The 14,389-nt window shown below is 43.7% G+C and overlaps 2 protein-coding genes across 4 annotated transcripts in view; one reads left to right on the forward strand and one right to left on the reverse strand.

Annotated features, from left to right (window-relative positions):
- ggt5a (gamma-glutamyltransferase 5a) overlaps window positions 1–14,389 on the reverse strand; it is a 122,724-nt gene that overhangs the window by 103,965 nt on the left and 4,370 nt on the right. The window contains exons 12-13 of one of the 3 annotated variants that reach the window (XM_062454892.1): window positions 14,242–14,389; window positions 13,237–14,142 (exon numbers count right to left, since the gene is read on the reverse strand). In XM_062454892.1, the coding sequence (XP_062310876.1) occupies window positions 14,243–14,389 (147 nt within the window). In that variant the 3' untranslated portion in view covers window positions 13,237–14,142; window position 14,242. Of the gene's footprint in view, window positions 1–13,236 lie in introns of those variants that run through there. The other 2 variants (XR_009929103.1, XM_062454891.1) reach the window with 2 other exon arrangements.
- lrrc75ba (leucine rich repeat containing 75Ba) lies at window positions 1,888–12,606 on the forward strand. The gene is made up of 4 exons (XM_062454708.1): window positions 1,888–2,686; window positions 5,247–5,375; window positions 6,028–6,140; window positions 10,232–12,606. Exons 1-4 carry the CDS (start codon window positions 2,402–2,404, stop codon window positions 10,827–10,829), a joined length of 1,125 nt encoding a protein of 374 aa, XP_062310692.1. The 5' UTR covers window positions 1,888–2,401; the 3' UTR covers window positions 10,830–12,606.

Consider the following 14,389-nt stretch of genomic DNA (forward strand, 5'->3'; position numbering starts at 1 on the left):
CTCCCTCGCGTCGATGGTTTCAACCTTCCCTGAGAAATACAAACAAAGACGAATGAATCCAGGTCTCTTGGGTTAATCATCAGCACGTCTTCACATCCTGTGGGTGTGGAAGCTTCTGTTCTCCCGTTTGGAGCCTTGTCCTCACCTGTTGTAGCGTTGTAGATGATGAAATACAGCCCCCCTCCAATGCCCATGCTGTGTGCGTTCAGTAGCCCCACACACAGAAGGGCGGCGATAGATGCATCCACCGCTGAGCCATTCTTCTTCAGAATGTCCCTGAACACACAAACACTCCTTAACCAGACTACACACGCTGCAAGCAAACAACACATTTTTATAGATATATATATTACAAAAAATATACATTACAATTACACGTGTCAACACTGCGTTTCGCTCTCCTGTAACTGTGTTGGTGCGGGTGTAACTGTGTCCCCCTGTGTCACTCCTAAGTCCGGGTGACAGTTGGGTAGGCGTGACTTACCTGCCCACCTCAGAGCAGATTCCAGCATCTGCTGCCACAGCAGCTCTGGAGTAGTAATGGTCTGAGGGGGAGATGGGATTTGTGTTCCCCATCCCCATGAAGACGCCAGCAAACAGCCCCAGAGCAACCACCAGCAGCACCACCACCCCAGCAACCAAGGACTTCCTGACCATTTTCCTGAACAGGGATGGCAATGACACATACTGATGTACATACATTGATGTAGATGTGATTCTTAAAGTGAGTACACAACAGCCATCGTAATCATCATCATCATCGCCACCATCATCCACTTCATTGTGAATGTGACTTCACGCCTTAGTCCAAATAGAGTATTTTCGGAAACCGTGCATCTGATAAACATTCGTCTGACTTTGTGACATTTTCTGTTGATTGAAACATTGAAATAGAAAAACAGATTTATCTGAACCTGTGTGACAGGTGCAATCTCTCGTATTGCCATTCTCTCCGCTGTCTGGTCTCAGGGACACGCTGATATGCAGACAGCAGGCTTGTCAAATCAAAGGTGAGACGAGACGAGCAGCTCTGTTTCCTCATGCCGCCGGCGTTCTGTCCCGGCCTACAGCTCTGTGCATCAGTGACGGTATCCACGGCAGCAAAAACACGGTCTGGATTATTCCTTATTCCACTGGTGTCCTCACAGCAATTGAGATGCCAGAGTCCTCACACAGCACACAGGCCCAAACTGGCAGCAGAAGTGACATGAGGTTCTCAACGGCAGTGCCTCTCCTCCACACACACACACACACACACACACACACACACACAGACACCTCCTCCCCCACCCCTGTTACCTTGGCTAATCCACAGCGCAATCCTGTTGCTTTGTCGGAGGCTGATGAAACAGGGAGGCTGTGAATTGCTACAATACAGGGCTGCTGAATCTTAGGGTGTATCATTCTTATCTGTATTATCTCAGTCTGGATCTCACAAATCTGAACTTCTCCCAATCAGAAGGCTGGATGTTATTTTCATAAATGTGAACATAATTCTAAATACCGCCTTAGGAGATCCTCCTGGCTGGGAGCTTTAGACTTCAGAGACAATTGTTTTACATCCAAAAACATCACAGAAAGCGTACAATGTTTGAAGATAAAAATTAATGCGGCAACCAAATCAATAATCATATAATTAATATGGCTGTATCTCAGACTTTTAAATAGCGTAACCAAGTATTGCATGACATGGATGTGACCAGGGGAATGAGAGGATAAGACCTTTTCACTTCAGGTCAGGCCAGGCTAGATGATCAACAAAAGGTGATAGGAGGTTTTTGATAGGATACGAGCTCACGAGTCACATGACCCTGGAAACAACACCTGGATGGCATACTCCTGAACAGCATCATTAAACTGAACGTGAACCACCTGATGATATACACTAGGAGGGAAGACAGCGTAGTTTCTGCTATGAAGACCAGTATGTGACTTCTACACTCAAGGCAAGAGGGCGTATGCTCAGGCGCGCAATGGCACAGAATGCTCTGATTGGTTATGCGCTCCACGAGGCTGGCGTCTGCCGTGCAACATCGCACCGAACTAAACAGCAATGTATTCACGGACGACGGAAGACTTACAAGATCAACGAGCATTCAGCATTCAAAGAGTAGGCATACTTATTATCTTATAATCAAAACATCAACAGAGTAGAGCTTCCGATTGCCTTCATAATTGTGTCACGCGTGCTGTATTAGGTAGGGAAAATTAATGAAAGCAATACTGTCTCCAGCTCCACAGAAGCTTTTAATGACAACAGTAAATGCGATTTATTACTATTGATGATTTGACACCATTTGTTACACTTCTATTTGCGGAGTTTGCAACGGCAAAGGTATTGGTATTGCATTAGTATGGTTGCATTGTGCAAGTGTGAAATTGTTGTCATATAGAAACTAACATGGGTTCCAGACTGAGCAGAAAGAATAGTCTGGACAATGACAATTTTTCAAAGAGGCGACGCAAGCATCTAGATAGCACAGGGGAAAGCGACAGTGGTAGTGGTAGAGGTGGGGACTTTTTGTTTACAACGCTGATGCAGAAATCGGACAAGCTCCCTGGTATGCTGCGAAGGACAAACCACAGCCCCTACGTGAGACGGGTGGCATGGATCCGAGAGATTCAGAAGCTCCTTCGCGATCGCAGGATAGAGCCGGCTGGCGACGTACTCAAACTACTGAGGAAGGTAAGGAAATGATACCGCACGTGAAAGGTCAGTTATATGTTGCTCAAACCATCCTCAACGCCAGGCCATTATTATGTACAAAGGACAGCTTTTATTTTTCCCATTCTTGAACAATGCGTAATTGATATGTTAATGTCATCGGTCAACATTCATTTGTAATACATCCTGAGCAGCCACAGGTGTGAAATTACCGACCAATCATGTGGGTAATTAGGCCTACTCTCGATGACCCACAATAAACCCTGGCGTCATAGCTGATCAATGCCTTCTTGGCACCACGTTTTTTATTTTCAGTTTAACAGCTGTGGTTATAGGTAATCAGCAGATCTCCATCTCCTATAATGGATGCAAACTGGGCAAAGCTCTGGACCCTTCCTTTAGAGTGGCTCTCTGATACATCTGGGTTGGGTTATCCCAATTTAAAAGTCATCTTCTCAAAGCAAATAGGTTTTTCATACTGTGATCAATGCATTTACCAATGTACTGGTATCTCCACTACCACCACATACTAATAACATCTGTGATAACAGAGTTTCCAGCCTACGCCTGTGTTCTCATGTCATAGCACACAGTACCTCCCTCTGTCTCTCCCTAACACTCAGGTATTGCCCCCGACAAGATATCTCTTCTTAGCTTTGTAATGCCCCCATTGAGCTTAATATTCACCTCCCTCATCGCTCCTAATGTCCCCCTCCCCCATTCTGTGTAATGGACCATTCCAACAGGTGAGAAACTGGCACAGAATTCCAGACACAAAGAAAATTCCCTGATTCGAGAGAGATCTTTCCAAGGAGAGATATCCTTTTGTGGCGCGTCACAAATTTGTCCTGCAAAGGACGTCTTCCTGTTTGTGCTGTCGTCAGATCTTGGATATCTTGAAATGAAGCTTCTGATTGTATCTAGAATTATCGGGATAACATTACCTTCCCATTTCAATCTGTAGTTTTTGATCTGAGAGGGCAATACGTTTTCAAAGCATGTTATAAGACGAAGACCCATCGTGAAAACGTGGGTGTGATAGCAGACAGACCATATCATATCCAAGCTTAGTCAGCTTTTTCCAGCACCCTCCTGAGCCTGTCGCTCATCCAGCCATTCCCCGATCTTCAGTTAATTACACAGGCTTGACTGAGGAGAGTCTAGAAGCTTCTTAATCACAGTGAAGAGATAACCCAGGAAGCCCCAGCTGCATGGCAGCCACATCGCAGGGGACCAGAACTCAGCCCTCTCAAATGAGCTCCACTTTTATTAAATAAGCCCTGTTTCATCAGCTCTCGCGGTATTGCAAATGGGCAGACGTCTTCGAAATTCTATTCTGGCCTGCTCAACTCAATTCAATGGATGATTAACTGTTGTGTTAATTGGAACACAAATGGTTTGTTAATAGTTTGGGAGAAAAATACCAAAAACGGAGCCCTGTTACACACGAGAAGCTCCCAATTGAGCTTCAGGCCCTGTACTGGTACATCTGTATTGATCTTCTCAGGTCAAAATATGGTCAGCTATGGGGTACAAGGACAAATGATAAAAAGGCAGTTATTTTTACACCTTTTTGTAGGAGAGAAGGATGGTCTCACCATCCTCCTTTTTGTACGAGAGAAGGATGGTCTCACCTTTCATGTGCATTGTCTGTGTTTACGATTCCCCTTGCTAAAAGGGCAGTCAGTATGTCTGCCAGACTCCCAGTCTAAATTGTCCATTGCAATCAAGGCCTGTTGTGTGTGTGTGTGTGTGTGTGTGTGTATGTGTGTGTCCTCTCATTACATCTCTCTATGGCTGCTTCATCTCAGACCATTACACAGCCTTTCTAATTAAGGCTTTGTAGATCTGAGGCGTAGGGTAGACCAGGACTAGTCATGTTTGTAGTGACACTAGAGGGGAAATGATTTTCAACCCTGTCCTTTTCAGCTCATTTTACTCCAACAGTGACTTACCTAATTGCTCACACTCAAGAGGATTTCAAGAGTGGTGTGTCCAGGCATGTTTTTCCCTCTGGCTTCTCTCTAAAAGCATTGCTTTCTATCACAGCTCAACTATGCTTTTAGAGCTTTCAAAACAATAGGACTGCTACAATGAGAGAAAACATTACCTACTATTGTCAACAACAACAAAAACTCTCAATCTTCAGCCGCATGTATTTTCAGTTAGTTTGATCTTGAGTGTGCAGTATGGCATAATAATGTGCCTGCATTTCAAATGACAGAAGTGTGGGCGGATACTGGGTATCCCACAAGACAGGCTGCCGGCTGGAAAAAGACACATGAAACACATTACTCAGGTACAGCTCTCCTCAGATGAAAGCCTGTACTCCTTTCAATTAATTCTTTTAAAAAGTATTGAGTACTTTTTAAAGCTGCTACCCACCATCACATTTTGCCCAGAACTCTTTATTTCCTCTTTATCACAAACTCATGACCTTGAACCAGAATGCGTTTAACTCTTATCAGATTAAATCGAAATCATTGTCTTGAAAAATGCTACAAATATCTGAGCCCTTTTTTTTTAATCATCCTTCAGCAAACCACTTAGACTTGTGGTTATTTTGTATTGGATTTGGCAGGATCTGGGATTGGAAGGCACATCTCTAAATGACATCTTATATAAGAATGCTGCCTTCCTCAACCTGGTGGACCCTATCTCTCACGAGCTGCTGCTGAGCCTTGCACGGGAGATGCAGTGCCCCAAGAAGGTGAGTTTTCCACGACACTATGGCGCTGTCCCTCAGCCGGGAGTCTTAGGGCTTTATTATTCTTTACACAACCAGCAGAACAAAGCAGTCTGTCGTGAGGGGAATCAAATCCATGTTGTGCATGCACTGGGGGATTGGTTAGAACAATTCACTGGCTTAATCTTTTAGTTACGAAACGGTGGTGGCCTAAACAGAATGGATAGATTTAACAAGACAGAAAAATTGTTTACCAGAGACTGGATTGAATCTCGCCTTCTTTTCTCTACACCATCCTTGCTGTTTTCCACACTGTTGCACACTGCCTGTTATTATATTAGCTAGCTCCAGCAAGCTTAGACACAATAACAGCTCCTCTTTCATATTCATAATAACGCCTAAACTAGGAGTGTTGGAAGTGTTTTCGGGGCCTATTTGTTGTGTCCCTATCAAGCAAGCACGGGTAGAGGGACTGTAGATTATATTGTTTGCAGAGCAATTTTACTGTTGTTTGACCTGACTAAACATGAAAAAACATCCTGAACTGAAAAGAAAAGTGTGCTGAAAAGGTCAACTGGAAAAACCATTGCTTGACAGGTCTTGTAACCATTTTGTTACCCTTTTCATTCTGTACGTTTTTTTTAGAATTCATTTTTCCGACTTGTCTTCCCCCCAGGACACTGACACCATAAAGTCCTCCGATAAGATTTGCCGACAGCTGATCTACCACCTGACGCCACACTCCAAGTGGCTGAGACAGAGCATGTCCCGACGGAAATCCCAGGCCTGGTAAGCCCGTCTCAACACAGTGACCACTGATTAATCTCCTTTGACTTCCCCCTTGCCGATGTATCAAACCGATAGGTAGCTGCGTTCAGGTCTCAAAAACAATGTTGATGGTGTATTTAGAGTGTTTGTGAGTAAGTGAGTAACATCTGTGTGCGGTTGACACTTTTTCACACACATTCAACACAGTGAACATGAAAACAAACGGGCAAAAATGTTTTTTTGGGGTATGTGGATTACATCAAATTGTATGAGCTTGTGTTAGTACAATCAAATGACATCCGTTTGCAAAAAGCAAATATGAAAATCGTGGGTATATTAATAAAACTGCCTGTCGAAGGAACTGTATAATTATGTTTGCTACGGTAATTTCCTTTTGGCAGATTGATAGACGGTAGAAATAATACCTTTTCTGAAGATGAATATACTGGAGAATAGGAACAAGACAAAGTGTGCAGTCTGGTGAGGACTCACAGTGACTCAGCCATAGGTATCAGAGTGGAGAGACATCGAGAGAATATCAATTCAATTGGATAGAGTGGATTGGATAGAACTTGATACCTCTTTGATTCTGAAACCTTTCATTAACCAATGGACCTCTACATCACACGAGGGGTGAGAGTAGGTAAAACTGAGACTGACCGAAAGGTTCAAATGTTGAGTCATTTTGTTGGCTCTATAAAACCATAAAACCAGGAGAGAGAGACTGTCTGACGCTGTCTGAGACATGCAGGACAAGAATTTGTCAGAAACCCCCATCCTGGTTCAGCTTGAGAGAATCTACACTTACACAGCTAACATCAAACCTCCTACGTTTTCTCTGCACTCACAGTTCTCTAAAAATGGATTACGTATTTAATACCCCTGGATTTTTAATACCCACATTATCTGGTATTAACATGGCACTGCTACTGCTAAATTCTGTACAAACATTGTTATGTCTAAAATAATACGACTGTGAACTAATTATCAAACTTATCCTTTCAATAGTTTAGAGTCTAGCCCTAGTCTTATACATGAGTGACCCTAATAACATCTCCATCTTTTATCCAAATGTGAATGCAATGTTTTCACAATGTAAGTCATAACTGATATCTCGATGACTCTGTCTGCCTGTTGTCAAGTTCCTAGCTTGCCGTATAGACTCTGTTATTTTTCTTCTTTTTAGAAAGACAGCCCTCTGTAGTGACAGGTCTATATATAAACCCACATCTGTGAATCTCAGTTGAAAGTGGCAGCGCAATCTCAGTGTTTTCCACACCAATCTCCTCACATTAGATTATACGGTTACCCCGTTTTACAGCTCTTCTCTCCCCTCTCTCTCTCCTTTCGCTGAGCTGGATCTAGTCACGACAAATAGAGTTTTTTGTGGGCCTCTCCATCATATGAGAATGCTGCGGTGTTGGTATTTAATATGTAAACTCATACAATGTGTGAGCCCTCTGGTACAGAATTCTGTCAGTGGCTTTTCCTTACATGACACGTATGTTGCACACAGTAGGTGCATGAGCAACAGAGCATGACATCTGCTAGCGAGGTATGTCAGTAGCTGTCTGACTCATGTTGACTCCCCAGCCCCACAGACAGTCAGGGAGTGGGCGGTGACACACCTACAGTGCGGGGACTGGAGGTCAGCAGAGCGGGGAGGCTTGATTTGACATTCTGTTCCTGCTTCTTCAGTGCAGTTTTCATGGGCCTCTGAGGCAAATTAATGATTAATAGAGTGAAGCTTAAACATTAATGACTCTGTAAAAACAAAATAATGTGCCCAGTGCTATAATAGCCCTAGGGGGACATGAGGGGAAAATGGAATCCTCCTAGAAATTATGTAAATGTGGTGCACAACACTATGCCTCTCATAGCCATCTGCTAGTGCTCTCTACTTGACACTAAATAGAGCTATTTCTACCGACTTTATATTCACTCCATCTGCAGTCCAAATATCTTGCTACATCTATAGTGACCGTGCCTGAATCCTTGTAAGTAGTTTGTTACATTTGTGCTCAACACCAACTGAAGATATTTAAGACTGACTGTGTCAAGCCCAGCAAAATAAAAAACAGTGACCCTCATGAGAAGCTAAAATTGATTTTACGGCCATAAAATCTATCTGGAAATAGAAAATAATACCCCAAGAATAGCAGAATAAAATAAATAGCCAATTTCCTGATGTAGAAAACGTCCTAGCGGGGGAGCGACTGTAGGATGAAAGAGGCTTTTCTTTGAGGGTGCATTAGCAGTTCTCCCTCTGTTCCCTCGGTACGGGGAGATGGGAATAGGATGGTCAGGGTCTGTTCACACCTGCAGGAAAACAGTGGCAGCCGGCAGCCATTAAAACTTGTTATGTGCTGTCACGGAGAGATGAGGTTCTGGCCTAACAAAAGGCCATGGGAGATGAATATCGAGTCAACAAAAGAGAGAGAGAGAGCTGGGGAAGGGGGGGGAGAGGGGGAGAGGGGTGGGCATGGGACTTCTGTCAGTAAGTCGTCTCTCCGTTCCTTTTTGGGGGGGATACGGCTTCTTTTGTGTTGTAAGACTCCCTCCGTGGGTCTTCGAATGTGACAGTTGTTCTGTTGGGTTCCACACGGTCAGATCCAAGCCCTTTACTCACCCCCAGTGACAGATCCAGATCCTTTACTCACATCCAGTGATAGACTGCTACGCTTTTATGCTTCATGATTCTTTTGTGTCGTTGTGGAGTAACAAAGTTTACGACGGTCTTATATCAGGTGACGGTAAACATGACACCGAACAGTGTCTGGTGCTCATTGACAGACATTGGGATGAATGAATGGACACTTTCCTGCACTGTGTAGAGCCTATCATAAATGTCGACATGTTTTTGCTCCTCTCTATGTGCTGTATGAGAGAGGAGGAAGGCAGGTGGGGTAATATATGTGGCTGTAGACATAAGTCAAACAAATACTACATCAAGCAGCCAGGATACTTCAGCTTTAGTGGACCACACCATTATCAAACAAACGGCGGAGGGGGATCGGTCAATCACTTTCGTGTACCGACTAAATATAAAATATTTATTGGATGTGGGCAGAGGATTTACAGGCATTGCGTAATGAGTTTGGCTCTGTACTGTGCAGTATATAGGGAGTCAGGTGGCAGAGCGGTTAGGGAAGCGGGCTTGTAATCAGAAGGTTGCCAGTTCGATTCCCGGCCATGCCAGATGACGTTGTGTCCTTGGGCAAGGCACTTCACCCTACTTCCCTCGGGGGAATGTCCCTGTACTTACTGTAAGTCGCTCTGGATAAGAGCGTCTGCTAAATGTCAATGTATATTATGCTGTTTCTGTCTCAATAGATAGAAAGAAAATGGATGGACTGTCTGGTCCCACCACAAGAAAGTAAAGTGTTGAAACAACATCAAAGTCCACACCTTTTTATATATACCATCTAGCTTCAGATACTTAGATCACACAAATGTCACCTTTTAAAAGGGCAGGAGGATTTTTGTCTGACAAGCCATGCACTGACATAGACATCCACTGCTGTGCTGATTAGCTACAGAGGAGATTATTGAATTTCAGCATCTTATTAAGGCTAAATGGAACCCAATCATTCCCCTTTACAAAATTCTTAGCCAGGGTATACGCAATCAATACAGTTGTAGTTTAAATTGCCAGTGAAATTAAGTGTACTGTTTTCTTAAAATGTTAAAGAAAAACGAAATATTTGGCCTTTTGATTTTGTATGTATACATACAACATATAGAGGAAAAGAGAAAGAAATATTCAAGTATATTTCTTTCAGTGCTCTTATCTTGGGCTGTTGGCTGCGTCAGATGTTTTGGCTCTACTGTGTACACTAGTAAATCCTCATGCTGGAGAATCTATGTCAGCCTTCCGCTCGACGCCTGTCCAATCCCACTCCTTCATACAACACAGGAAACTAAATATGACACAAGGGCCATGTTCCCAGGTCACGCATAAAGCTAAAACACAAATACCAGATCATATTAATCACCCCTGTTTCAATCTCCTCCTCACAGAACTAAGAAAAGGAGCTTGTATTTTTATCACCCAATGTGTTTTCAACTCAAATGAACTTTTATACTTTTTCCCCCCCGGTTGTCCTTTACAGTCTCAAGACAACCCTGCAGAAAAAGCTCTCCAGTGACACGGTAGACTTGTCTGGTATTCCCCTCTCCAATCGAGACGTCCGTCACGTGGCCTTCTACCTACAGAGCAACGGAGACACCGTGGTGGCTGTAGACATCAGCTTCACTGAACTCCAGGACGACAGTCTCCGGCTCCTTCTGCCCCCGCTGGGATCCATGCCCAAACTCAACACTCTGGCCCTCAACGGCAACCGGCTCACCCTGGACATAGTCAAAGACCTCACGGAGATCCTCAAAGATCCCAAGGAGTTCTCCAGCCTGGCTTGGATCGACCTGGGCAACAACGTCGATATCTTCACCATGCCTCAGCCCCTGCTTGTGGCCCTGCGCAGACGCTGCAGCCTGAAGAGCAGCCTGCCCACCATCTACGAATACACCGAGGGCCAGCCCTACAGCTACCACATGGAGACCTCCATAGAGGAGCCCAGCCACTACGAAGAGGACGAGGACGAGGAGGAGAAAGAGGAGGAGGAGAACGACGCGGGGGATAAGCTGGAGCCTTGGGGACTGGGGGGGAAGAGAGCCTCGAAGGACTTCACCCTCCACTACTGTGAGAGGTGATCAGACGGGCTCCCCTGGCTAAAGCGTAGCTGTGGTTGATGTCTTCCCATAGCTCTCAGTATCTACCTTGCCCATCTTGCCCTCACACTATGAGCCCACGCACCCATTGTGGCACCGAGGGAGTTCAGCGCCACACATTCCAAGAGCTTTGCCTCCACACAGCCACCAGATTATCTCAAAACATCCTTACGACCCTACGACCCACAGAGAAAACAGGAAGTGACGTAAAGTGACGGCGACTTACTGTGTTGGCTCCTGGGAACGAGGTGCGGTTTCATTGGAGGGGGGCTGGAAGAATTTAGGAAAAGGGCGAGCTTTCTCTCCTTCTCTTTCAGTGGCAGCTGAAAGATCCCTAGGTCCAAAGATCATACGGCTTGACAGAGGAGCAGCATATTGCTGGTGGTTGAAATGGAGCTGCGCTTTCGTTTAAGAGCAGTAGATCCCTCTGGGTTCTCTACCAGGACTGAGACTATCTCTGGCAGGCAGGGCCTAGCTCCACATTGTGTGTTCTCTGTTAATCTCTCAACAAAGGCTATGAAACAAGTTCAACAGACTATAGAGCCGACGACCCGTCACGTGACGCCGGCAAAACTGCTAAGTCAAGACTTTTTGCTTTTTCCCCCCCTTTCGAAATGTCCACTTGTGAATACCCACGCATCACTTGTGTAGATGTAAATGATGACACAAAACATGGCTCTGTTGTATTTCCACAGGCTATTTTTGTGCACTGGTGGTGAACAAAGCCATCTTAGAAGACAACAGGTAGGACTCAACAAAGGACTGCTGTCACTGATTGTTTGCAGTTGTCAAAACTCTGAGATTCACCTCTTCATTTTGGTTGGTGGTTGTATTGTCATTATTGTGCCCACCACACTTTTTTCAGAAAGAAATGACAGGGTGCCATGACAACACCCCAAGGGAAGACCACTGATTCTCTTTGAAGTAAGGCTACCTCAAATGAAATCATAGTTGAGTGCTCCATACTGCCCACACTACAAACTGCCATACTGCATCTATGATAAATGAACTCATCAATGTTTAGTACTCTAGTTCTTGTGTTTCTTTATAGTCAAAGAAGAACTTGACTGTTAAATAATAAGTAATAATACATGTTTATTCTGACTGAAGACCAGAATGTTTTAAAAATAAGTTTAGATGTTTTAGCACATAATGCTACTTCACACTGCAATGCACTTTGGGAAAACATTCAAGAACTTGTACTCTTTCAGTCTCATTATAACTTCTAGTCTGTTTTATAAACTCAGATTAATGTACATTTTGTGATCAATATTAGTCATTAAGCTAATATCTAAAACAGTATAACGTGTGAAAGTTCAAAGCTGTATAATGTCTAATAATTGCCGTATCTATTGTTTTGGTGTTTCGTCTATTGTCAATTACAGTAATTATTCTAATTGTGAAGCTGAGCCCGCCAAGCTCTCCAATTTGGAGACAAACAATGTGGACATTTAATAAGGCTATACATAATGTTCACCATCTGACTTCTGAGCTAAATGCACACTGTGCTAGGAAAATTCAGCTTTCAGTACATCGTACAGATATGTGCTCACTTTGTAAATTGTGTGTATGTTTATATATATAAAAAAATCAAGATGTTTTAAAGCGTTCTCTGTGTCAATAGATTTACTGTTAGCTGTCTGCTTAGGTCACTCATTGCATTGTGTGTCAATGTTATACTCTCTGTCAACTCTCTTAGTTGTATTTGTCATGCCATTGACTGTGAATGACAATTAACTGCCAATAAAACAATCAAAGGTACCGTGTTGGTTTGGTCAGGCTGATGTGTTCCAGACTGAGAAAAGGACGTTTCAGTCTCCAGAGCCTGTGTGGGTGAGACTGTGTGCTAGCGTTGATTGATTTGTTATGTCTGGAGAGTTAATGTTAGGGCTGGCCAGGGGAGGATATGAGGGGCTGTTAATCACTTGGTGTCTCTGCAGGTCAGCTTCTTAATGGGAGAAACAGGATGTGTGGACCTATGTAGTCTCTTATCAGAACAGGGCCGCATGCACATTAAAGGCAGTATAAAGAAGACGTCTGGACTGAAATGGTGGGCTGTCTGTGTGCCATTCATCAATGGGTAATTGGTCCCCTTAGAGAAAGACATGAATTGCCCTCAACGCCCGGGGTGAGGTTGGGTCTCTGTCTGGTGTCCCAGCCCTCGATCCTGCCCAGCCTTTGGTCCCTGCTGGCAGAGATGGTAATGTGACATTTTCACCAGGGGGTCCCTAGAAGGTCACAGCACAGTGTGACTGTCACACCATTTAGGGCTGAGTACCATGGGGCCAGGCTACAGATACATACATAAGTCACCTGGAAAATACTCTACCTAATCAATACCACAGGGAAATCATCTGCTAGGAACAAATAACAATGTCTTCAATACATGTTAAAGTCTTTAATATTTAATAAGACTACCCAGTCTATTTAATTAGACTGAGTAATTACCAACTGAACTGATTTGATGTGATTTAATTATCACTGATTTATCACTGAGTTTGCAATACGAAATAAAATACAAAAATGCATATGAAAACATTCATTGTTATCGGCACCTGATAGAATCAGAAAGTCAGAGGAACACATCCACAATGACATATTATTCCAAAACTTTGAATTAGGAAAGAGCTTTGTATCGGTTGTGAGTCATTTTCTGATCCGATTATCTTTCCCAGATCCGTATGCTCCAGTACAAAACATAACTGACTGACAGCTCTTTTCAAAATATGGCACAGAACTACAAAAATACCCAGTAGATTTCAATAGGGATGAGCTCGGCTTATAAAATATGGGCGGCCAACCCACTGATTCCCCGCTGAGATTCAACAATAACATTTGATTTTTAAAGTCCCTTAGCAACTGCTAAGGCTTCGCTTATAATATGCTTCATCTATACTGTAAGCCCCATGGCAAGGCTTTCACTTCAAGAAGTTTTAAACACTTCATATACATAAAACACCACCAAAACACCATAGCTTAAGAGGGAGCCACTGCTGTTGTTAAATAAGAGTTAAACAAAAGTGTTACAAATTTAACATTTACATCTGTTGGCACATTACAAATACTAGACAGTGTACATACATTCGACAAGATGGATACATTATAGCAGTGGAACATCATGTTCTCCAGTAATAGCATATACTAAAAGTAAAAGATCACAAGGAACAAGGACAAATAACCTGGTATTTAAAACACTGTCACAGTACCATTTGCAGCTCAGTGTCACCAGCTGTTGACCTTCAGGGGGATGTTGAAGCACTCATCACTTTCATTACAGGCACGACCTGGGAGTCAGCTAAAACAGGAACAAGGAAGTCTCATATTCTGTCTGTGGTATGACAGCCATGCGATAGCGCCGGTCTGCTGGCATATTTCGGCGGTCGTTTGACAGTACCTTAGTACCCAGCTGGTTTGCCCAATTTCCTTGAATCGGACACCGCATGGATGCACCCATCCTCCTTCTTCACGGCATTGACCACGTTGAAGAAATAACTCTGCGACTTCACTGTGTGTCCCAGAGCCTTCAGAGCTTCGACGACCGA

The sequence above is a fragment of the Osmerus eperlanus genome, chromosome 28 (assembly GCF_963692335.1).
Source record: "Osmerus eperlanus chromosome 28, fOsmEpe2.1, whole genome shotgun sequence".
NCBI lineage: Eukaryota > Metazoa > Chordata > Actinopteri > Osmeriformes > Osmeridae > Osmerus > Osmerus eperlanus.